Genomic DNA, 27,464 nt, shown 5'->3' on the forward strand with positions numbered 1-27,464 from the left:
TGTTTCAATCCAGATCACAATTTTTGCCATATAAACACAATCAACTATGCCACAAGCTCCAGGGTCCCGGGTTTCATTCCTGCTTCCAATTACCCATGCCCGCATGAGTTTCCTCTAAATTGCCGCTAGATGTGAGTGTGAGTAAATGGTTGAGTATAATGTGTTTTTCCCCTCTATTTCAACTCTATGTAAAAGGCCCACAAGCAAATTTTGTCCTATTCAAGTGTAATTTTAATATATAATTTATTAACGATTTCCAAGAAAGCATTTCTATCTACAGTCAGTCATATTAATCATTACTGAAATACTGTAACAGAAACATCAACAAAAGGATAACTCACCCAAGTTTTAACCAACTTAACTCTAATAAACAAAAAGCACCTACTGAAGACCAGTAAATGTTCTTTTTTTTCTTTTGCCTGCTGAGGTATTTAGGGGCTGCAACAACAGATCATTCCAATGATTCCATTATAACTGATTAGATTTTTACTCCAGATGCTTCTCCTGACACAACCCTTCTTATTTGTATCTGGGCTTGGGACTGGCACTAAGAGTGTACTGACAAGTGCACGTCCTAATGGCTGGGCTGTTCGGCCAAAACACACAGCCAATTATGTCTGTGTAGACACCCAGCTGGCTGATAAAGTATAACAAAACATGCTATACAGACTGGCAGAATAAACACATTACTATGAGAGAGCTTTACAAGCATGATAATCCTGCTGCAATTTAACTTTCAATTCACCAGCAAAAATGTATTTCTGTAGGCTGAAGGTTTATTAAATGTTAAGATTATGTTCTAGATGAAAGACAGTGTAAACATAAAGCATAAACAATCATGTATAAGTAACAATCAAACAATAAGTAAATAAATAAACTGTAAAAAGCTAAATACATTTGAAGAATATATGAAATGCATATACACCGACCAGGAATAACATTATGACCACTGAATAACACAATTATCTCTTCATCACGGCACCTGTTAGTGGGTGGGATATATTAGGTAGCAAGTGAACATTTTACCCTCTAAGTTGATGTATTGGAAGCAGGAAGAATGGCCAAGCGTAAGGATTTGACCGAGTTTGACAAGGGCTAAATTGTGATGGCTAGACGACAGACAGCTCAGAGCATCTCCAAAACTGCAGCTCTTGTGGGGTGTTCCCGGTCTGCAGTGGTCAGTATTTATTAAAAGAAGTCCAAGAAAGGAACAGTGGTAAACCGGCGACAAGGTCAATGGCGGCCAAGGCTCATTGATGCACGTGGGGAGGGAAGGCTGGCCCGTGTGGTCCGATCCAACAGACGAGCTACTGTAGCTCAAATTGCTGAAGTTAATGCTGGTTCTGATAGAAAGGTGTCAGACTCCATGCCTCGCGGGTCAGGGCTGTTTTGGCAGCAAAAGGGGGACCAACATAATATTAGGAAGATGGTCATAATGTTATGCCTCATCAGTGTATGTGTATTTACGAACTTCTAAAGAAATACCTTTGTATACAATACGTATTACTGCCTTCAACTGGCTCCACTTGTTTTTGCGGTTACAACACTAACCCCTGTGTATGGGGAAATCTCTGCACTGAACATGTAGTCAAAGCCCTTCATTCATGACAGACGGTTGAGGTGTGAAACTGAGTGCAATTGTGGTAATTATTCCTCACTTTACACTGGTAGCAGGCAAGGCTAAGGGTCACTATACAAAAAGAGTGTGTTACTTGAATTATAATACATAATAGTCAATATTTTAGGTAGGGTTAAACAAGCCTAAGTGCATCATGAAGAACAAAATAGTAGAACACCTTTGAAAAGTCAGTGTAACCTGGGGTTAGCAGTTGTGTGTTAAGCATGGTCTTGAAATTACCAACCAGAACATGTTAAAACTTTATACCAGTTATAAGGTAGCTTTTTATACATCATGTATACATAAAGTCAAATGGTTTTGCTTTAATAATTTAATTTATTATTCCAGGCTTCTATCATTTGAGACTAGAGTAGTAGTGTGATGGGTTTTATTAAATGCTACTATAATCTAAATCTAGGCCAGATTGTTTTTGCAGTGCTTCCAGGTGTATTTCAGAATACACATACACCAGGGTGAAACACCATATTGAGTCTACTTAGATCTAGGGAAATTAGAAGCAGCCAGTACACCTTCTGCATGTCTTTGAAAGAAAACCAGGGCACACAGAAGTAATTCAAGGTTTCACCCAGGTCCTTATAGGACCCATGTTTCCGTGCACCACCCACTCCAACAGCTGCGCTATCGTGTTTGTAAAAATGTGAATGACGTCATTTCAGCATCCACAAAACTTCAGCATATGTCTTGCTGACAGTGCTGAGTGTGCTTGGAAACTGGAAATAAATGTCAGTAGTATCTTAGCCAGCCCATATTTTTATTCTGTTTTTGCATTTACACCTTTTCTTTCAAATCTAATTCCCCAACTGTACCTTCCTCCGCTGCTACAGACCTGCTATTTGTGCTGCTGTCACAGTAACATGACAGCTTAACAAAGGTCATGCACATTTAAAGGGGGGTTTCTGGCTTTGCCCTACACAGAATGAGATGTTTCCAGATTCCCTGAATCTTTTCACAATATTATGTACAGTGGATGGTATAGAAATGTTATTGATTTGAATATTCTCTTTTAAAGTTTGGCACAAATTGGTGAGCACAACCCAACACTGCATGTACAGACTGAGCCTTTAGTGAATCCTCCTTTTATACCCAATCACGATTCCTTTACCTGTTATTCAACTACTTCTTGTGAAACAATGTAACTTGTATATTACATGAACAGGAGTGTGTTGCAGGCATGAAATACTAAATGTGTTTTTATTTACAAAATACAATAAAGTTGATAATTGAAAACACTGTAATTCTCAGTTAAGCAAAAATTCAATATTCAAGAGAATTAACAAATCACAGATTCTTCTTTTTTTTTTGTGCATTTTATAAAACATACCAATCTTTTTGAAAGTGAGGTTTGTAAGAGCAAATGCTCTTGATTTGCCAATCTACTGTTTAAATAGGAAGCTTCCTAAACATATATTTAATCAATACATAATAGAAGTTCCCGCTAATGATAAAAAAGTAAATGAAATGAAATGAAAGGTACTCAGTATTAAGCTGCACAAGGAGAAAGAAAACACTGCTGATCACCAAGCTGAAGGGCTGTGTCTTAACTTCCACACTAAATCCTATACAGTGTACTCTAAATATTTACCTTGCTACTGGTCATTCGATTATTCGGAACACAACAGCTATTCTCTATCGTCTGTGCCCAATACAGGGAAATTCATGCTTATATGTGCATGAATAAATTATCCTATAATCCATTTCAGTACTTTTTATTTTCACTATCAATTCGCTCAATTTTTAGGTGGAGGGGCTGCAAAGGCTGTGGTGGATCTATCCCTTCTCATGCCTATGCAATTGGGCGTGGCATTACTATTGGGTCATGCCATCCACATTCGCATACACACATTCACTTTCTATTTACGATACAAGAGGCTTTATTGTAATAAAAGCTGTACACAAGTCTATAATTAAACGAAACGTTTCTCCAGGACCAGGGTGCAACACAGAACACAAGAGAAAACAACACAGTATGCACAGTGCAGATGAACAGTGTAATAAATGTTAGAGGAATAGCTGCTGTTACTACAATGTTATACATTTCATTAAATATCATCCAAACTGTAGACATATTATATCCAGACATATATCCAAACTGTAGACATATTAAACATATTTTTCAAAAGATTTTGGTTGTTGTATCAATAAGGCAGTTTTTCTAGTGTTGTTTTTACTGGGACAGCAGAGTACAAAATGGTAGTGTGTTGTTTTTCTGCTCTCTTTTTGTCTAGACTTCTAATGACCTACATGGTGAAAGTAGTCATGGAGACCTTATAAGGCATTGGAAAAAGTAGGCTACCATTTTACAACCACAAATTCTGATTTAACTAAGCAACTGAAAAAAGACATATCACACAACAAATAATTCTGCAGAACTTTAGAATACCAGCTGATACTTCTAAGAAGACTTTGCGTGTGTCCCAGAAATGTCCTTTAACAGCTTGTCCTATTTTTTTCAACCAGCTCTCAAATATTCTTCCTCATATACATTCGCAGTACAATGCAGGTCATTAAGTCGTGATAAGACTCTCCCTCACTTTTTTTCCTACATCAGTAGTTTGAGGTGCTATCAGGTTAATCTCTAGCGGTGGCAGATGCTGGTCATCATTAACCGGACACTACCTTTTAAGAACTCTCCCTGAGCCCTTGTCAACTAAGAACACCATAGACAGGAAGACAGTAGAAAAACCAAATAGAGGAATTCATGTTTTGGAGTTCGTGCAGTGCAGATCATCTCACATCCCCTGATTGCCCATGATGATCCCAGAGCTGTTGCTTATTCAGTAAACCAACATTTTAAAGAAAATATTACATCTAATAATTAATGGTAGAATCATTCTATACTAATACAGAATACAGCAAGTTTTACTCAGCCATGGTCAAATCCCTGAGCATCTGGACTCAGCATTTACACATAACACACATTTCATTTTCATCAGACGCCAATCCATCACATGGCTTCGGCCATTCCCCTCTCCCAGACAAAGCCAATTACATGGGTAAATGCCTGGCCGGCTGAACTGAATGGTGGTGAGCTTGCATAACAGGCCGTTGTGCCACCCAAGACCAGACATAAAAGTGTTTAGTTTTATGAATATTTCTTCTTTAATTTGTGACAATGACCAGTAAACATTTGTTTCTTTCTTATACTGTTCATGTAATAATATATCACTATTTGTTATTTTGTATATGCAGCTGTTCAAAGGAAGGCTGTGTTCCAAACCACAAGACACTGTGCTATATAATATGTCAAATTTGTTTTGTACACAGCATTGGCTGTGTAGCTTTTACGTATTTGGTTTTCAATTTACAGCATGTTGGTAGCCAAGAAAGGAAAAGTGTTATTATAATTTTAACCCACACTTATGATTTAGCATTGTTGCATATATAACTATTATTTTGATTCAGCATGGTTGCATATAACTATGATTCAGATCCAGCATTGGTGCATATATATCTATAATTCAGATTTAGCATTTAGCATTGTTGCATGTACAGGTTCTCACTGCACTATATGGACTAGTGTAAGTGTAGTCTTTGGAACTTTAAAACTTAGTGAAGAGTAAAATGTATTCCTAATTTAAAGTACAATTGTACAATTCATGTAAAAACTACAGAAGTAAAAATAAAAAAGTTAAACTATTAGCTAATGCTTTCACAGTTGTGCTATTTCTTAAAAACAGTAACCTAACTTTCCTGTATTTTAAAGTTAGCATTAGCAGTGTCACCTGTGTTTGTTTTGTTGCTCGTGTTAGATAAAACATTCAGATTATTTCATTAACTATGTCTCAATTTTTTGTTACAGACTTGCAGCATTTTGGTGGTAGAAAATGAACCAGTGTTGCCAGCCAATAACCATTCATTTTGCAGTGGGATAGTGTAAAAAGGTTCAGAAATAGGAACCAGCACTAGAACCCTAACAGTTATTCTTTATTTTTTGTTTCACTTCTTCTTATCAGATGTTATTGCAGACACACTTCTCACTGCTTGTTGAGTACATGCTCAAAATAAAATCCACCTAAACCTCAGTAACTTTAGTCTCCATCGACACCAACAAACAAATATTGTAAACTGTTTTCTCCTCTGACAAAAGATCTTTAAGCACCATTTTCCTTTTTTTAGACAGCATGGCAACAAGCTGCCTCCCATCTGTGTATGAGAGTGACCCTTAAAACTGCTCATGTAGAATAAATGAACTTCATTCATTCACTGGATTCTGTAAAACTGTGTCCCCTGCACAAACCCAAAGTTAATAGGCATGAGGCACTGCACACTGATGGAACATTTAAGATTCTACACTACACTTTGCCACACACATTTACTGTTGTGCTTGACTAGCAAATCCTTTCTAAAGCTTTTTGTTACCAAATATTAATCTCCATAGATAGATAGATAGATAGATAGATGGATAGATAGCTAGATAGATAGACAGACAGACAGAAAGACAGACAGACAGACAGAGACAGATAGATAGATGGATGGATGGATGGATGGATGGATGGATGGACGGACAGACAGACAGACAGACAGATAGATTCTAGATTAAATTATAAATACATTTACACTTTGTTGGTCCATGTGTAGCCTGTTACAAGTCAATTATCTATAAATATTAGGACTTATTCAACTTACAAAGTGTAAACCCATAAGCAGTACCATATGTAGAAACATATCAGAAAAATATGCCTGCAATAAACCTATTCAGACGAGACTCATTCTAAATGGAGTTAAGGGTAATTCCACTTTTTTACAACTGCTACTCTATGATTTTAAATGAATCCCGCTAGATCACTTAGGGGACGATTAGAACACCAGCTACAGGTATTAAGTCTTACTTTATTTGTACATATACACTCTTAGCATTACATGAATTTTTGATGGTTGCTGGGATGATACCCTGAAGAGTATATCTTATCAACTTTCAATATGTAATTTAATACATAATAGTGTACATATGAGAAACAGCACTGTACTATGGTCTCTTAAATTTAAGGCAAATGCCATGTTGTTTTTTCCTTTTGTTTAGCAGAAGTTGCTGTTGCAGAGCCAGTATTTATTTATTTATTTATTGGGATTTAACATCATGTTTTACACACCTTGGTTACATTCATGACTAGGGATATAACAATGCACCACAAGACAGTTAAAAATCGGTGCACATATGCCACGATTCGAATCGGTTATTTATTTAAGATGAATCGATATTCACTTTAAACAGCAGAGGGCACTGGCACTATTCACCTCGCCTGGTTGACGGCACTTCACAAAGATGCCAGGTAGGGGATTTTCCAGCCAAATTCATTTATGTGAGGATACTTTCTTTATTTGTACTATTCATTTATTTACATAATGTTGAATTTGTTTTAAAATTTCATTTCAGTTTTTTTACACAATAACCATTATTTGGCATAGTTTGTACCTACGTCAGAAATAAAAGGGCATTCATTATTTAGATAAATAAAAAATAAGCACAAATACAGTATTTTATTTTATTTTTTTAAAGAGAAATAATAAAAGAAAACTTTGTCATAATTTGTGACCAAAAAAATCGCATCGTAAACCCAGTATCGTGAATCGTATCGCATCGTGGATAGAGAGTATCGTTACATCTCTATTCATGACAGAACAGGTAGCTTACTCACCACACAAGATTTATCAGTTCACAAGTTTAATGTCAAACACAGTCATGGACAATTTTGTATCTACAATTCACCTCACATGCATGTCTTTGGACTGTAGGAGGAAACCGAAGCTCTTGGAGGAAACCCACATAGACACGGGGAGAACATGCAAACTCCACACAAAAAGGACCCACACCTCTCCACCTGGGAATCAAACCTTCTTGCTGTAAGACGACAGTGCTGCCCACTGAGCCACTGTGCTAAAACCTGTTCTAGAAAATCCTCTCTCTCGTCCAGTCATGACCAATTGTGTCTATTAATTGCCCAGGCTGTTTGCACCGCTGAGACTACAGAGCTAAGAAACTGCCATTCAAGCACATTACATGTTCTTCCTCGTGTTAAAAGACATTTATTAAGGGTACAAAATGTACCCTACAAGGATACAATCTCGGCATTAAGTAAAATACATATTAGTACTTCCATTTCTGCAACAAATATATATGCAACAAATATAAATAATTGCTGTTAATGTGCAACAATATCGCTGTTAATTCCTTAAGTTAAACCGCCAACTTCATATGCTCTTCATATCAATTTAATGCACCTCCTACATGTCAGCTACACATGTCCAACACGAGTTGCCGACTCTTTCAAGCAGTAACTGATAGTTAGTTCTGTTACTTAATACCTAACAGGCTGCAGCTGAGGCTTGTTGCCACAGGCATCCTTGACAAATTCCACTTTAACCCTTTCCAGTCAGACCACTGACTTCACTTACCTCTCATATTCTTGGTTGTCATGGTCACAGCGAGCATCCTTGTGCTTCTCCCAGTCCTTGCCATGGCGGCATGTTGTTAAAGAGATGATATCCTTGCCATTGTGGATGTGATGTAGTGCGTTCCTTGTGTCTGAACCAATGCCTGTTAGGTAGCGTTTACCTTTAAACATGAGCAGATATTTCCGCTTTGGCGGCACATTATTGCGTAGTAACCACCCACGCTCGCCACCTTTCTGTGGATGATCTTTTGAGAACAATGGGATGGAAATGTCAAAGCCAGGTCGGAAGTGTTCTGTGTTTAGACTGGCCTTGGCTAAGATGGCCTGGCCTATGTTAAAACCCAGGTCCTCTGTGTAGTTGGGCCATGTGCCTGAATAGAGGTTAAAGACCACATGGTTGCGCCCGTCATTCCAGAGTGGGTAGCCACGAATGCGCTCATCAACATTGGGCACAAACTGTGACGAAAGCTGGTCACGGTCCAGTGTATCAATGCCCAAGACAAACAGACAGGCCTCTCGAGGGTCCGCAGTATAGTACCTTGACTCAGCCACTGATGCAAGAATTTTCTGGTAGCTCTCTGAAACTCGGTCACCCTTTTCTGATGGGTACACATAAACACGGAAACCATCACGGCCACGGCAGCGGCTAAAGTCGAAGCATGTTTTCATGCGACAATGACTGTCCTTGTAGATGCTGTTCCAGGCCTGTTGCCGCACTGTGGGTGAATCACCAGAGCCTTCTTCAGTCTGAAGCTCTGCACGGTCGGCATACGCTGGCAAAAAGGCTCGGTCCAGCCAGTCAGGCCATGGGCGCAGCAGTTCGGTTCGGTGACGTGTCACCAGGCCCAGGAGTCTTTCATGCAGACCACCCCAGTAAAAGAGCAACAGCCAGGAACACGTACACAGACCCAGCAGCACGTACTTCTTCCGCGCCTGCATGGGGCTTTCTCACTCGCCTTTAGCCCTCCAGGACTCAGCTGGGAGCCTCAGCAAGGAGCAGATGTGGTCGGGGGCACAGGCCTGTGCTCTGGCATAGCTGTACTGGGCACTTGCCCATTAGAAGAAGAAGAAGCCACAACGCTCACTGCCTTTCACACATTCGTTTTCACTGCCAAGCTGGAGCCTCCAGTAACTGCAGTAGTGTGTGGTCCTGGCCTTGCTGTCCAATGAAAACGGTAAGGAGCAATTTCTCCTCTCCCTCCAGTTTCCTCATGGCTCACTGGGTCCTTCTGTGCTATCCTAGCAGAGAAATAAACAGCACACTTTAGTAAAAGATCCTCTGTTCATTTAGTACAGCACTGACACTGAGGCACGCTGTTGCTAACCAAATACCGCACATGACTAGATTACTCAGATTATGATTTATGGTAGCTATTAGAAATGCTATTGTTCTTATATAAACACTCAACTCAAAGAAACAGTAACAGTCCCCACTGACGGGTCTGAAATCACGTATATTATTTTAAAACTGCATATCTAGAGAGTAGTGGGATAATATCTAAAGCTGTGCTTTCTGTATGTTTTTTCCATAAATGGCTGTGGTTTTGCATATTAGAAAAAAAAACGTTTTATGCAGTTTTTAGAATTTATGTACACTGGCAATTTATACTTCATGATGCATATCTAATAGAACATATGATTAAAATGCATGTTTAAGTATTCCTCCCTGATGACATTTTGTTTGTCATACTGATCAAATTTGTTAAAAAAATGTGTTATGCTTCCTCTCTACTGGTGCTGACCCCCGCCCGAATGAGGCGGTAACAACACGTGTGCAGTAGCCCACTGCATCTTTTCACTTGCACAAGGTGCGTTCATATCCGGCTCAGCTTTGTGTACGGAGAGCCACACCCTGATCGCATTATTCTTCTACTCTGTGCAGACACCATCAATCAGCCAGCAGAGGTTGTAATTGCATCAGTTATGAGGTCCCTATCCGGCTCCCTACCCTGTATGAACAACAGCCAAACGTTGTTCATATAGCCGCCCAGCCCAGCCGGATGGGAAGCTGAGATGTATTCAAAATCCAAGCTCTAGTGTGCTAGCATGTTTTACTGCTGCGCCACCTGAGCGAATATTTATTTACCATAAATATTGCCATACTGTAGTCTAAAATTATTTATTATTTAAAAAATGTTTTATATTAGAAAATATTTATTATATATATATATATATATATATATATATATATATATATATATATATATATATATATATACGTATATATGCGTATATATATATGGAATTATAAAAAAATGTAAATGTCAACATTTACAAACATTGTAGACTGCTTTCAACATCTTTGAATTCTTTGTTCTGCAACTTGAAGGTTCTTTAAAAGCCATTATGAAATGACATCTAGTATATGTTTTATTCTCCAAGAAGGCTTAAAAATGTATTTATGCAATCTCAGGATAAAAATTATGCAAAGACTACATAGTCATACACGTGAAGTTATATAGTAGCTACTATAAATGCTATTATACTTTAGTAACAATGCTTTATTAAATTTCCTATTCAGTGCAAGTGCTTGCAACTCTGCAATATATTGTAATTCTACAGATACAGCCCATAGTATTTACAGCAGTTTAACATCAAAGCCTCTGTACCACCATCCAGAAAATCTAAAGCCTAATGGCAAGCACAAAATGCAGTGTATGTGCCAGCATGCAGTCATGCTTGATTTGAAATTGGTATGTTTACATTGGTGGTTTGAGCCGGTTCTGCCGTTGATACACATACACTGGCCCAGTGTTTGGCCTGAGTATGCTAAACATGAGCTGCACAAAGATAGCATCAAACTTCTTCAAGCTCTGATGGAACAGAGACCGATACAGCCACAGTGAAGGAGAAAACAACCCGGCTTTTAAGAGTTGAACATAAGGGTGAGCGAAATGAGAAAATGAATCTATTTACTGGCTGCTGTGTGCTGAAATCTTGGGAAAGGCTGGACTTTGTGTTTGGTATGAAAACATGCTGCAGTTCTGAGGTTGCACTGTTTGCCAAAAAATGCCCCCCCCCCCCTCCCCCTCCCCAATCTTCATAACCTCTTAATACGTGTATGTGTTTGCGAGTGCGTGTGTGTACGCAGCACCTTAAAGAACAGGTCAGTGTTCCTATTGCCAGACAAAACACAAAGGCAGCTTTCAGGTCCCACTTGGCTTTCTTAAGATTTTTATTTTTACCTACTTTTACTACTTTATCTATTTTATTCTGTTTATCTTTACCAGATACTTTGTCTGACCTAAATGTAAAAATGTAATACTTAAGATGAATAAATTATTTAATTTGACACTAAAATAAGGCACATATTTTGAATCCTTGATTCATTTTCTGTCTTCCATATTCCGCAATTTACACTCAATTTTATTACCTTTAAACTACACTGTCCAAAAACAAATGCATGCATGTTAAATAATTTTAATAATAAAAAATCAAGTTTTTGAGAGTACACTCAAAAATAAAAACAGTACAAAACAGTTTATGGCTTTATAATATAAGTCGTTTTTAGAATTAGTGTACACTGCATCCATGATGCATATTATTTTTACACTCTGGTCACTCGTTTTTCCAGTGGTTTTCATCCCAGCGGAGACCGAGAATGAGAGCTGTAAAGACTCAGACCAACCACCTCCTTCACCTCCTTCTTTCCCAAGGCCATTACCATACTTAACAAGGACTATTCCTACATCCCTCCGCTTTAACATAATGGACATGGTTTTATCATACAGTCAATGCACATACTCACCTTATTTATTTAATCATCTTTATTGCACAATGTTTTACTTAAAATCTGTCAGTGAACTCTACTAAACATCTCCATAGCACACTGTCTGATGCTGTACTGTTTATGTCACAGTAGTATTTTTTATTGTGTTTATATATAGTGTTCCTCTTTCTACTATTTAATTTGATGTATATATGTTGACATCATATTAAACACATTATTTTTATTCATCTGAAGTGAGTCAGTTGTGCAAAAGGCAAATATCTAGTTTAATGACTTCAAAGGTATAGATTTTTATAAAGGTACATTTTAACATATAGTTTATATAGTGACGCAATCTGCACCTGTGTTTTAAATGTCTACTTTAGACATAAAGGTATGTGTGTTAGAAATCCAATTTACTTGAAATGCAATGTGCAACCAATTATATTTAAACTCTGCAGAAAATAACATGCTAAGCTTCTTCGACAAACGATAAACATGTGACATGTTCCAGCTTGAAATCTCTTCATATAATCCTGTCCTCAGAGTATGCAAAAACTCTATATCTGTCCAAACCTGCAGGCTTACCGGGCACCCAAACCATGTATTTTTGAGTAGATAGACAAAGGTTAAATGTATGCATTCCTTGAGAGCAAACTATTGATTAGTAAATAATTAATATTATATACAGTGTATCACAAAAGTGAGTACACCCCTCACATTTCTGCAGATATTTAAGTATATCTTTTCATGGGACAACACTGACAAAATGACACTTTGACACAATGAAAAGTAGTCTGTGTGCAGCTTATATAACAGTGTAAATTTATTCTTCCCTCAAAATAACTCAATATACAGCCATTAATGTCTAAACCACCGGCAACAAAAGTGAGTACACCCCTTAGTGAAAGTTCCTGAAGTGTCAATATTTTGTGTGGCCACCATTATTTCCCAGAACTGCCTTAACTCTCCTGGGCATGGAGTTTACCAGAGCTTCACAGGTTGCCACTGGAATGCTTTTCCACTCCTCCATGACGACATCACGGAGCTGGCGGATATTCGAGACTTTGCGCTCCTCCACCTTCCGCTTGAGGATGCCCCAAAGATGTTCTATTGGGTTTAGGTCTGGAGACATGCTTGGCCAGTCCATCACCTTTACCCTCAGCCTCTTCAATAAAGCAGTGGTCGTCTTAGAGGTGTGTTTGGGGTCATTATCATGCTGGAACACTGCCCTGCGACCCAGTTTCCGGAGGGAGGGGATCATGCTCTGCTTCAGTATTTCACAGTACATATTGGAGTTCATGTGTCCCTCAATGAAATGTAACTCCCCAACACCTGCTGCACTCATGCAGCCCCAGACCATGGCATTCCCACCACCATGCTTGACTGTAGGCATGACACATTTATCTTTGTACTCCTCACCTGATTGCCGCCACACATGCTTGAGACCATCTGAACCAAATAAATTAATCTTGGTCTCATCAGACCATAGGACATGGTTCCAGTAATCCATGTCCTTTGTTGACATGTCTTCAGCAAACTGTTTGCAGGCTTTCTTGTGTAGAGACTTCAGAAGAGTCTTCCTTCTGGGGTGACAGCCATGCAGACCAATTTGATGTAGTGTGCGGCGTATGGTCTGAGCACTGACAGGCTGACTCCCCACCTTTTCAATCTCTGCAGCAATGCTGACAGCACTCCTGCGCCTATCTTTCAAAGACAGCAGTTGGATGTGACGCTGAGCACGTGCACTCAGCTTCTTTGGACGACCAACGCGAGGTCTGTTCTGAGTGGACCCTGCTCTTTTAAAACGCTGGATGATCTTGGCAACTGTGCTGCAGCTCAGTTTCAGGGTGTTGGCAATCTTCTTGTAGCCTTGGCCATCTTCATGTAGCGCAACAATTCGTCTTTTAAGATCCTCAGAGAGTTCTTTGCCATGAGGTGCCATGTTGGAACTTTCAGTGACCAGTATGAGAGAGTGTGAGAGCTGTACTACTAAATTGAACACACCTGCTCCCTATGCACACCTGAGACCTAGTAACACTAACAAATCACATGACATTTTGGAGGGAAAATGACAAGCAGTGCTCAATTTGGACATTTAGGGGTGTAGTCTCTTAGGGGTGTACTCACTTTTGTTGCCGGTGGTTTAGACATTAATGGCTGTATATCGAGTTATTTTGAGGGAAGAATAAATTTACACTGTTATATAAGCTGCACACAGACTACTTTTCATTGTGTCAAAGTGTCATTTTGTCAGTGTTGTCCCATGAAAAGATATACTTAAATATCTGCAGAAATGTGAGGGGTGTACTCACTTTTGTGATACACTGTATATATCAGTATGCTTTAATATATAAAAAAGCAAGCTCCTTACAATATTCAGATTAAGGTTATTTTCATTTACTTGAGTTTATTAAGTTTTTCTTCTTAAATTTTTTATTTATCTTATACCTTTATACCAAACCTCAACCTCTCAATACATTTAGTAATTTATAAATTAGACTTACATAACACAAAAACTAATAAACTGATGCACTAAATTGAATTAGTTCATCTGGACACAAGTTTGTTGTAGAGATACGTTTCGCCACTCATCCAAGTGACTTCTTCAGGCTGGTGGTAAATACCCCAAACAAAAAGGCCCCCTCCTCGGTTCAGGGATGGTCGTTCCCTCTTCACATAGATGGCCTCTTTGACTCCCCGTTCAAACCAGCTTTCCTCCTTGTCAAGGATCTGCACATCTTCATCATTAAATGAGTGGCCGCTGGCTTGCAGGTTAGTGTAAACCAAAACGTATCTCTACAACAAACTTGTGTCCAGATGAACTGATTCAACTCTGTGGATTTGTGTTCCTGGATTATTGAGTATGCATCAAGAGATAATAAACTGATGCTTCTTTTCATTTGTGGCCAAGTTAATTATTTTCCTTTAAGTAACTTTAAATAACTGCCAAAGAGCACAAAATACTTTTTGTTTTATGCTTTAAAATAGTGAGCATTGTGACCATTGTGGTGCAAAGATAAGGACAACAGTAGCTAGTCTGCTTTAGTTTCCCCTGTCTGTCTATGAAGCATTATAAAATTATCAATTGAGAAGGTGTGTGTTTATGTAGCCACTACAATGGAATTTTTCAAACCTTTTTGTAGTGGTGATCAAATTCTATTCATATTCAAACTAGTTTACATGGTTATATAAACAATGCATACATTCCTAAGCTACCAAACTAACTAGACAGCAATGCCAATGATGTCCATTGTTGTTTTAAAATATGGAAATAAAAATGATTAGTCTGGTATTTTTGCTTTACCAATGCAGATTTGATTGCATCACTTACATAAGCTGATACATGAGGACTGATTGCAAGTCACTATATTAATAAATTTGCATGTTAATTGGGATAAATGTAGCACTGTTGCAATATGTATCTCATGCATGTTCCTTGAAAATGAAAGCATAGAGGGACAATTTCATATATAACTTTTCATACAAACGGTGTATTATTGTCAATATTATCAAATCAACAAGGAATTTGCTCCTTTCTGTCATAAAAATAAGCATATGAGAAGATTTTCTTAAAATCATTATTTTATGTTTGTTTCTTAACAGCTGTGAGAGAACGACACACAGCTGGCTAAGAAACAGAAACCAGTTTTTAGTGACCCAGTAAAATGGGGGGTAACATGTAAAAATAAAGGATTGATTTACCCAGTAAACATAAAAAAAATAGCTGAATTAAAACCATGTGTTTTTTTTTAATAAATTTTTTGCTATATAACAGGTTGTGTTTTTGAAAAATAATGTATTCTTTTTGAGGAAAACGGTAATTCAAATAATGTTATAATTGATGGTGTTTGTCATTCCAAAATGTAGTACCAATATCTGACCATATATAAAGATCAATATCTGTTTCTTGTAATATTTTTGTGACTTGTCATTTTGTCACTGTTCAAATTAAATAAAAAAAAAATCTGAATAAACATCATCTCACTATACTAAAGTAACAAGCTAAAAAAATTTATGTTTTGGCACTCTATTTGTGTGAATAAGCACAAGATCAATAAGACTTTTTCCATGGTGACACTTCTATCACTATGTGCTATGTCACTTACAGACACCCAAGATTACATTACATGACACTCTTTAATAATTAATGCCTTGCTTTAGTTAAGACATTGATTTCCCTTCTTTTATTTCAGTCAGCTATGACCTGTAGGTAAAGTTAATCTAAATTTTCCTTGTGACTCGATTGTAGCTGAAACAGCTGTCTTCACAGCAAAGAAGGACTCTGCAATCACACTGCAATATATGGTGTCAGCAGGAGGAAGATCCTATTTATTTAATTTAATATAGGACAGTACGAAATCCAGGACATAGGTGGACTTGGACAACTTACGAACAAGCCACAGTAGTAAGGCCAGATCTGAAAGAGAAATATGATTAAAATAATATTATGACGACATTTCTCAGGCTTCTCTTTAGCCTCTAAGAGTTTACAGTGCCTTCCACAAATATTGCCTGCGTGCAAAACATGGACAAAACTGGCTGTTAGAAATATTCCTCATTGTTTATCTTTTTTATCTTTGTGAACTCCCATTTATTAAAACTATAATGGTTAAAAGTAAAAATCTAAATCTTTTCACTAAATAAAAAATTCTAATCAATTGATACTCCATGATTACTTTCTTTCAAGAAATTACTTTCTGCAGCCTCCATTTGCTAAGAAAACGCCTTATAGTCCTCCCCTACAAGGCTTTGTAAAATTAGAGATCTAAGACCATTCGTCCACACAAAATCTCTCCAGATACATCAGATTCCAAGGCTTTAATTATTTTACAGGTTTTCCATGAGGTTTAAATCAGAGGACTGGACAGCGATGGCAAAACCTTGATAAGGGTCGGTGGACTATTTTTGTGTTGATTTTGAGGTGCATCCTGCTAGATAATCTTGCTTTTGTTACCATTTTAAATTAAATATAAAAGTGATTGTTTAAGCCCCTTTTGTTAGAGGTTTCCAGGGTTGCCAATATTTGTGAAAAGGAAAGAATGCCATATTTGACTGACACTCACTGGGGTAACCTTGCGTGTTACATATAAAATTAGTGCACATGCCTAAAAACTGTTTATATGTCATATTCTTGGAAACTTGCAAATCGCACCATGCAAATCATGCAAATGTGGTAGGTTTGCACAAAAAAGCATTAGGATATTAGATTTCTGCCTTATTACACATTCTCTGTGAAAAATATGCAATTAGCAGCACATATGTAATGTACTTTTTTAAAAACTAAATATTTAGGGGGAATGATGTTTTAAAACTGCTTGGCCATTAAGCTTGGCAGGCCAGATCAAAGCGAGGGCTTTGACATCTAAATTACTGCAATCGAATGAATGATTATAGATATATTATATTTAGAAAGTATTCAGACGCCTTGATTTTTTGCACACTTTAATGTGTTGTGGATATGATTTGTGGATTGCCATTTTCACTGATTAATCTACACCCAATCACCTAAAATAAGAAAATGAAAACATATTAATAATAAATTATAGATAATTACAACAAGTTTAATGAGGCTTAAATCTAGCCATTGGCTGGGCCACTTGAGGACATTCAGAGACTTGCCCTGAACAGTGCAGTGTTGTTTTGGCTGTATGCTTTGGATCATCGTCATGTTTTAAAGTAAACTGTTGTCCCAGCCTAAATTTGTGTGTGCATGGCAGGAGCTTTTCAAAACTGCTCCTGTATTTGAATGCATTCATCCATCCCTCAATTACTACCAGTCTCTCTGTCCCTGCTGTTAAGAAAAACTTATACAGCATGATGCTGCCACCCCTGTGTTTCACCATAGGTATGGTATTAGCCAGGTAAGTTACATTTTTGCTTCAACAGACCAGAGAATCTTTTTCCTTATGTTACCAGAGTGCTTTACGTGCCATTTAGGAAACTCCAAATGAGCTGTCATATGCCTTTTATTAGAAAGTGGCTTCTGTCTTGCCCCTCAGCCATAAATTACCTGATGTATGGAATTCTGCTGAGATGGTGGTCTGTCCAACAGATCATACCTTTCTTATCTCTGCACAGGTCTTTTGAAACACATTTAGAGTGACCATTGGGTTTTGTTTCTCCTTCTTGGCTATTGACTCTTTTTTTCCAGATTCCCAATTTGGCCAGACAGTAAACAATAGAAACCTTAGAAAGAACACCAATCAATCATTTTGATATAATCAATTAGACATTGTTTCATATTTTTGCCCTAATTTATGTCTTGCCACAATTTGCCACAATTGCCACAATTACAGAGATCCACAGACAGATTCTTGGACTCCATGGATTGATTTTTGTCCTGACAATGTAGTGTAATTTGTAGGAGCTCATACACACAGGTGTGTGCCTTTACAAATTATATCCAATCAATTCAAATTGCAGAAGATGGACTCCAACTGAGTTCTAGAGACATCTTAAGGATAAATAAAGCAAACTAGATGCACTTGACCACGATTTGATGTGATACAACAAAGGTTCTAAAGACTTTTGTGAATAACAGATTTAAATTTTTTATTTAAATTCAATCTAGATTAGTAGATTGTAAAGCCACTGTATATATTTAAAAATATAGTTCCACAATCACATAGAAATGGAATACAATTTAATTACACATTATTAGTATAACAGATTATTCGTATACAGTAGTATTATCATCAGAATAAAACCAACTGACCTTGAATATAAACACACATTTAGATATTAATGCCCGACATACTACTGAGCTCTTCTAACATCTTTAGTTAAAAAGGAATTTAATTCAATCTCTTTGTTACTGAAGGGACATTTCTTTTTTAATAATAGTTGATTATTCTTTCCACCAATTAACAGCTGTATTTTTTCTTGACAGAAGGTTAAAGGTGAAAGTGATGTGGAAGTAATACAAGAAAAACTGAATAAAACTGTACATAATAAATAAAATCTAATGACATCATTGTGGCTGTATAAAAAAAACTACATTATATATCACAGACCTGTCATATCACTGATTAACCATGCACCTCGTAGTTTATACCTATTTACTCTTTGATAAGGGTTAACTTATTCCTCTGCATGCTACAAAGTGATGTCACTGGTCCAGTTTGCTCTGGTGATTTTATCAGAAGTGTATTTTTCAGCTTTGGAATTACACAGCATTACTGCATTAAAAATAATCAAAAGCTCTTGTTCTGTGTTAATCTTCTATAGTAAACAGGAAGAGCAGAAGGAGATGAGGCTGGTATAAGAGCCAAAATAATGTATTCATAACAGGTAATGAGACCCTTCCATCATACTAATCACCCTGTCCAATAAACCCTATAATGTATTCATGAGATTCTCAATTAACTGCTATGCCGTTTCAGTTTTTTTTCAGACTAAAAAGGTCTCTGGTCTGGACTAAGAGGTTACAAGAGATGATGATTTATTGTAGACTGAAGCAGTTTTAAGGGGAAAGAACAAGCAGGTGCAGTCTTTTCTAGCAGTGCCACGGTAGGGGACCAGACGGCTGCAGCCTGGTTTGTTTTCTCACATGGAGGAGCTGTGACAGCTGGACACACAGCTCATCCAATGTCCCCATCCTTCCTATGCAAGACCTCAAGGACCAGTCTTATGCCTAGTGCACAAGTGCAAGTCTTGCTTTACCACATACACTACGCAAACTAATCACTGGCTTTAAGCTCTCTTACTGCTAAATACAACCTTATTACTTGCTAAGTTGAAAAAATGTAATAAAAACTAGAACCTGTAATTTTCATAAATATATTGAACCTTTATTTACCTGGCAAATGTACACAGAAAAAAATTTACTGAATAACACAACTGTGCTCTGTAATTATAAAAAAAATAAATCTGATGAGCCTTCTCTCACCCTTCAGTGAGGTGAACAGTTCAGGAGTTTGTATGACGACCTGGACTGAATGTAGATTGCACCACTACACACAGGAGGATCAGGCAGGTTTTAAAATGTAACCACGAAAAGAAAGCTTGTAGCCAAAAATTTGGGAAATTAGGAAGATTTGCAAAAACTGAGTCAGGAATGATGACAAAAGCAAAATGAAGTTAGTCAAGAAGAAAAAACTCAGACCAAATACTGAAAGTTCAAAACAAAAAAGACAGTAAAAAATCAGGTAAGAAGCGGCAGCAACAAAAGCGCACAAGGTACTTTTAAATAGAAGTGGAAAAGAAGGTGAGCAGAAATTAGTGTCCTCAGTTTCCAAACCATTAAAAAGTCTCATTAATAAAAATGTTGTAGAACACTGGGGTAAACATGCCTCTGCCCACCTTTTTTGTGTGTTATAGGAATCAAATTCTACATGTCTACAAATTACAATGAAGATGAACAATACAGCCGCTCAGGTGGCACAGCAGTAAAAAACACACGCTGCAACCAGGCTGGGATCTCGAATACATTGTATCGAATCTCAGCTCTGCCTTGCCGGCACAACGCACAACACAACGCTTGGCAGGTTGTTCAGGTGGGCGGGACTAAACCGGATATGGGTCTCTCTCTGTCAGACTGGTGCATTTACTACCTCTGCTGGCTGATTAGAGATGAGGAAGGAGTGCTCTTAGGGTGTGTTTCTCCGTACCCAACGCTAGGTGGCACAACACTCATCAATGTGTGGGTGATAAGATGCATGTGGCTTGCCCACGTGTCGGAGGGGGTGTGGGTTAGCTTCGAACTCCTCGGCCAGAGCAGGAATCGGCATAGGCAGAGAGGAAGCATGATGCAATTGGGCAATTGGACGTGCTAAAGGGGGAGAAAAAGGGAGAAAACGCATAAAAAAAAGATGAACAATACAGACCTTTTCTTGCAACATTTATCAGTTAAATAAACATTCAAGATAATAACAAATCACAGATTATTCTTCTTTCTGTATTTTACAAAATGTACCAACTTTTCTGAAAATGGTACGTTTAATGGTGTAGAAACTGAGGGACTGACTTGCAGTTTTGCAGGTACAATGTTTGCTTATTCCTGCTTAATATGAGACTTTAGCTGCTTAGCAGTGTATGGTCACTGTTCTCCTCTTAATTATATGCCATTCATTATAAACTGGAGACAGATCTGGACAACATTTGCAGACTAAAGCAACAAAATGATAGTATAACATTAAAAACCCAAAAAGTAGAAATGTTAGTAAATTAACAAGGTTCAGAAATTAAGAAGCCGTCACCCAAATGTGCTGTAAATAAAATAAATGGCATTTAGAAATGTACTAAATACAATAATTTTTTATTAAATAATTGTTTAAAAATAGATTCTACTACATATAAGTAATGCAAAGCCACTACATACCTACATGAATTTTAGATTTTATCTGCCTTAAAGAACTGTTTCTACAATCTATTATGGCAGATGACACAACTGCCATAATTTCTTCCAAGGTCAAGTTGTTTTTCTATCTGTCTCCATGGGGAATCTGTCACATTAGCTCCAGGTGGTTTATGATTGGATTTGGGAAGATTGGCATCTGGAGGGTTGTAGTTACAGGAAAGAATGCACCCTCACGTCAGCAAGAATCAATTTTAATGAATAATGCTGGCCAGATATGACACTCCGCTTGACATTTGTCTTCGGTCCATGCCTCAAAGTGACATGAGATACAGAATATTAGCTGTGTAACTACTATCCCTATTCTAATAACCTAAAATCACTAGCAAGCTACTGTATGACTGTCAAAGTATTTATTCATTATGGCATTATACCATGGTACCCCTATCTCTCACTGGTGTGGAGACAGAGCTGAGTATAAGATGATTATTGTAAACACAGTTTTCAGACAACTGTAAATTTGCATGCCATCAGTATTTCTCCATTTGTCTAAACACATCATTTTAAAATGCAAAACGTGTTTGCAAGTTGTCATAGTTCAAAGCTAAACACAATGATATTAAATATGAAACTGAGAGAGCCTCACTGCAATCATTTACATAGCTTTATTTAATATAACTTCTAATATAACTCATTTAAATTCAGTTTTACTCAATTCATTTATATGTAGAATAGACATTTTTTATGGAATTGTTGCTGAGTACTTGCAAGAATTTGTATACTGTTACAATATGTAATTACTTGATTTCTCCAGTAATCGCTCATAAAATGTAGTTCGATTGTTATACAAGACAAAATAATAAACAAAACACACTACACAATATGCATAATAAACGTACACAACATGTACTCATGAAGTTATCTCACTAGAGACAAATGACTAACTCACAAATGAACCTGGAGCAAATTGATTATTCATTTACAGTCGAGACTGGAAGAAAAGGTATTAACCTTTGGGCTAAGGCATTGAAAGATGGATTGTAGAGGTGTGATGTGTCACACAAAATCCTAATCTGGACATGTCAAATAAGCATTTAAAAAAATCTGGGTGTTGTCTATCAATAGAAAGAAATCAGCTCTGTCGCCACTCTGTCTAAAAGCGGGCATTCACACTATAAACACATAGTGAAATGTGCAATGCTAAAAGTGGTGAAAAAGCCCGAAATGGACAGCAAAACCTGCAAAAATCTTTACAACTTGCTAAAGTATCTGTCTAAGTGTCTCCTGTAGTAGAGACACTAAACGTAATTGGTGGATGAACACCACACAGGCTTGTGTTTAGCCAAAATATGTTTGTAAATTATCATGACTTGAGTAAAGAACCACATTTTATAAATGTTGCAACTGTCATTTGAGACACACACTATGCACACAGTAACTGTTTTAGATCGCCTTGTTGGCCTTTTGCTGCTATATTTGCAAAATAAACACATCCAGTCTGCATAGACTGTTTGCTGGCAGCATGTTTGGGGTAACGCTGTGATTTCGGCCACTGCAGTACTGCAGCTGGTCTGAGACTGAATGCGTAAGTTGTGTACTTGGCTGCTGTTTTCGGGAAAAACAAATGAGATAGTGAGGTGAGCAAGATGATATTTAGCTAAAATTAAACACCGAACTCTATCATTATGGGCTACAGGAAAAGTACCAACAGGACTGAAACAGCTGTGCTGCATGCTTGTGGCAATGAGACTGACCGGGTCTGAGACTGCGGTTTGGTTTGCCACTGCACCATCTGGCCTGGCCTCAAAATGTTCTTTTGACCAAACATGGTCTCCAAATGACTTAATTTGTGAAAGTCATTCTGGTAAGCAGTGCCTTATAAAATCTCCCCAAAATATTTTTATATTTGTTAAAAATTGCAGTTCCCAGTTAATCTATAAAACAAGAAGTACTGTGTAGAATTAAAATAAAATAGAAACAATGTACTAATAGTTAACAAAAAATAGTGGGGGTTAGATAGAATGGACAGTGTCAATGTCTGAATTACTCAGTAAGGGCTTTTATTAAGTTGGTGGAGGAAGAGGTGCTCTCTTATGGCATGTGAAAATGTAGCTCAAGCTCAAAACAAGCCAAAACCAAAACTCACACACATACAAAACACAAACACTAACCAAAAGCAACAGAACACACACAATCAGTAGATTAACAAAACTGGCACTACCCATGAACTGTTGCGACAAACATTGGCATAACAACTATTTACCTGGAGTCCAACCCAACGTGGCAACACTACACTAATGGTACATTGTCCCATCCCCCACAAGTCCCAGGCTGCGCCCCACTGCTGCCCAGTCACCCAAAAAGTCCCTGAACAAGTCCAGAAGAGGCCAGTTCTGTCATTCTGGCCCTCGAGCTGGGATCACACTGTCCCCAATAGCTTTGTGCTGTGCTGACAGGGGGGGGGAGTGGCTCCCTCCCAGTCCCCAAGATATAAAGTTAAACAGTCCCTGTGCAAATTTCATATAATACCACTCATCGGTGCCCATCTGACACACAACATTAGAGTGGCTTTGCCGCTGGAGAGTTTTGACAAGTGTCCAAGGATGGGTCTGTGGTGAGGATTGAATATCCAGACCCGGTTCATAATCTGGAACTCACAGTCCTTGGTGCAGAAACATAGCTCTTTCACCGCCAGTTCCCCACCACCGCTGCATGCTCTCTTGCCACTTGATACACAAGTTCCGATCTTTGAGGCAGCTCGATGACATAGTCGGGCAAGAGTCCTGCCGGAAGGTGGTCATCTGGCAGTCAGCAGCAGATCAGGTCTACGGGGCGCATAGCTCCCACCCCATCATCAGAGATGCCAGGGTCGCAGCCAGCTGACTTTTGCACTGCAGTGCAACATGTGAAAAGTGATTCAAGTACGTCGGACTCCAGCCAGCACGGCACAGCACTGTTAGATGCTGAGTGTGTCCTAGCCAGCCAAATTTCAAGGTGAGGATGTTTACCTGGCAGATTTCTCCTCCCTTATATCAGTCAGTCAGTGGTTCCCACCATCTGTGTGGCAGTTGAGTACCACTGTTAAGGGCATTGTGCTTAGAAGTGACCTGGCTGTTTACTGTGATGAAACAGCATTTTTGCTACTGCTTGCACCACTTCTTCATCACCACTATCCGCATCATCCTCTTCAGCCAAAAAGCATGCTGCTTTCGGGCTGCCATGCTCACCGAAGATTGCTTCCTTCTCTAATGTTTGTATCACTGCTTTCTGGAGTGTCTTTGGATTGGCCAGCCTGAGCTGTTGCGGGTTTCATGGACAAATCACTCTGTCGAGAACCTAACAACTGCTGCCAGTCAATTATATATATGGGATTGTTAAATTGTTGTAGTCATAAAAAAGGAATTTGTTCCTATTCTTGCTTTCTATAACACTTTTGCTGCTCAAAACTCTGTGATTTCCATTGTTACATATTGCACTTCATTATGTGTGATTTTTTCAAAAGTAGACAAGTCTGGACTGCAGGTCAGCCAGTATAGCACCTCCACTCTCTTACTACAAAGCTACTCTGTTGTAACATGCAGAATGTGGCTTGGCATTGGCTTGCAGAAACAAACATGGACATCTCCTAAAAAATACATGATCCAGATGGCAGACTATGTATCCCCCTCAGGTTGAAGGTACCTTCACTGATGAGCAAGTTATCTATTATGATGGCAGTAACACCATCCTATAAAATGACATTTCGGAATTTTATTCAGCGCGGACTGAGGGATTGAAGGTCACCGGCATTCAATACTGTTATTTGGCCTTGCCCTTTATGCACAGAGATTTTTCTGGATTTTTGAAACATTTAAATAATGGACTGTGGATGAGAAAATCCATAAGTGTACTGCAATTATGTGGTTAAATATGTTGTTCTTAAACTGCGGACATTCGCTTTTCGTGAAATGATGAACCTTTTGTTAATGCTCGTTTAATATCCAATCATAATAGCATATCTTGGATAGGTCGTCAATCGCATGGCTTCGGCCAAACCAGACCTAGCCAGTCATGTCTGTGCAGACAAAGTGGTGAGCTAGCATAATAGACCACTGCACCACCCAAGCTACTCTCTTTTTTGTGCTTATTTCAATTACAGGCCTCTAAGACATTGCTTAAAGATCACTGCTTTCTGTTTTTATTGAACTGCGATTGCAATTTAAATCCCAACTTTTGGGAATTGGGTTTGTATTCATAAAACTAGAGTTAATTCAATACAAACACTGCCCTGACAACTTTGTTGTAGGAAATTTAAGGATCAGCTGCCCAGGGGCATTTAAAATAAGTTAAGAATATACTCATAGGGAAGCACAGATATGGAGAGACATAAGACTACCTTAATAGCAGGAGCAAACCTTGAAGTTCAGTGAAAAAAAATACAAAATTACATACACATTGCTATTTCTAAACATACTTGACAAACTATAGGAGCAGTCATTGAATGCTACTAGGTCACTGTCACTCTGTGTTGCAGACGCCAGAGGCTGCAAATGAAGGCAATGTTCATGAACCAATGATATCCAGGGTGTTAAACCAAATTGGTATTTATGGAAAAGTTTCAGGGAAGAAGGGTTTACTGAAAAAAGCTTATCCCTGCCTGAAACGAACATGAAGGTTTATAGAGGATCTGAGGTGTAAATCAGTTAAGAACTCCATCCCCACTGTTAAATATGGTGATGGTAAATGAATGCTTATGGATTTCTGACAGTGGCGGCTGCTGGTCTTTCAAAGAGGGGAAGCTCATTGTCGGCTTAAATCATAAAATTTGTCAATTTATTTATACATAAATTCTGCCCTCCGTTCCTTTTCAAGAAAATGGCCTGTGATCCTATCGTACCAAGTAGGCGACTTCACTCGCAAAATCTGCGATGGGACTGAAGCTCCCAGTGATTAAGTGACGGGATCTCAAAATAGCTGTCTATCAAAACGGGATTCAGCCTTTCGACTGATCCTCCAATCATCTTGCAGAAGCTCCGCGTCCAGACCCGCCCACAGCTCCATTCACCCCCAGAGACGCTCAGCGTCCGGGGGCGGGACAAAATCGTGGCATTTATCCAATGGCCGGCGAGTTTCGAAGCAATGAAAAAAAAGTTCCATGCAGTCCCGTTGAAGTGAATAGACGCTCAGCTTCTACGGGCAAATGCATTGACGCTACGGGAATGTATGAGAAGTTAACAAAATCGAGTCAGTCGATTTGTGATAAGTAGCTGATTCTGAACGAACTCGTCTTCGAGATGAACGTGTTCTAACGCATTTGTAGTCAATGAAATGTTAACACAACTGTACATATTTGACCATTTCATTTTTGACATTTTAGGGGAAATCGCCACTGATTTCTGATATTTCCTTTTTTATATTATTTATAAGATAGATACTATTTTCTTATTTTGCTTTTTTTTGGTCTCTACTAAAAAAAACTAAGTCCTCAAGTATTTTAACAGACGAAAAACTATAAGAAAGAGAGAATAAACATGTGAATAACTGTCTCAAAAGGGGCTACAAGGGTGAGAGAGTGTTAATAAGATGTTTACCTTTTGTTGAAAGCTCCCTGCACCCTCTTATGTTTTAATTTCCAAACCACAATAATTACGTGTTGGCTTGATTAATTATGTCTCAACAATCTGCTGCCCGCACACATGCCTCAAGGGCTAATTAATGAACAAGATGAGCTGGGTACAATTAGAGCTCTTCTGTCTGCTGCAGCATTAGCAGTCATAGCCGTATGAATACTGTAAATGCATATTTCTGCCTGCACTCCACGGTTTAAGATCTTGTGAATACACAGAACCTCCTCTGTGGCATAATGCAGAGCTATTCATGCCTACTGCCCCTCCTCCCTTTCACCTTCCCTTGGCCCAAATGAAGTCATATACATTTGGTTGTGTGACGCTATGGGGAGTTGTAAGACCCTGTCAAAGGGCGCTGAGATTCCAGCCATTTTTCCATCCCCTCCCCATTCACAGGACCCAAGGCTTCAGTATAGGATTATTGAGCACAGCTCATGGTAAGATTTAGACCTTAGATTTAGGGATGCTGCAGATTATGTTGCCAAGTCTGTGTTAATTTTCTTCTAAAAAAAAAGTTTGTATTGCAGTTTGGGCTTCTTATCTTAAATTATTTTTCTTTATTTGTAAGATCCTATTGATAATTATTTTATTTCACTTTATGTATTCTGTAATGTTCATCATTTGTGGTTTAGGTAAAATGTTCTTATATATTCCATATATACTGTCCTTTTAATTTTTATTATATTTTACCTTTTCAATTATTTTAGTCTCATCTTTTTTACACCATGTGGTTCTATTTTAGGGTGGCTCAGTGGGTAGCACTGACACCTTAAAGCAAGAAGGTCCTGGGTTCAATTCCCAGGTGGAGTTTGCATGTTCT

General features: G+C 38.2%; 1 protein-coding gene across 1 annotated transcript in view; it reads right to left on the minus strand.

The window, feature by feature from the left end:
• The window catches only part of LOC134331573 (exostosin-1c), a 106,823-nt gene that overhangs the window by 77,960 nt on the left and 1,399 nt on the right, over positions 1-27,464 (minus strand). Inside the window, exon 2 of the mRNA XM_063013047.1 lies at positions 8,033-9,270. Within this exon, the coding sequence (XP_062869117.1) occupies positions 8,033-8,970 (938 nt within the window). The 5' untranslated portion in view covers positions 8,971-9,270. The remainder of the gene's footprint in view (positions 1-8,032; positions 9,271-27,464) is intronic.

The sequence above is a fragment of the Trichomycterus rosablanca genome, chromosome 2 (assembly GCF_030014385.1).
Source record: "Trichomycterus rosablanca isolate fTriRos1 chromosome 2, fTriRos1.hap1, whole genome shotgun sequence".
NCBI classification, from domain to species: domain Eukaryota; kingdom Metazoa; phylum Chordata; class Actinopteri; order Siluriformes; family Trichomycteridae; genus Trichomycterus; species Trichomycterus rosablanca.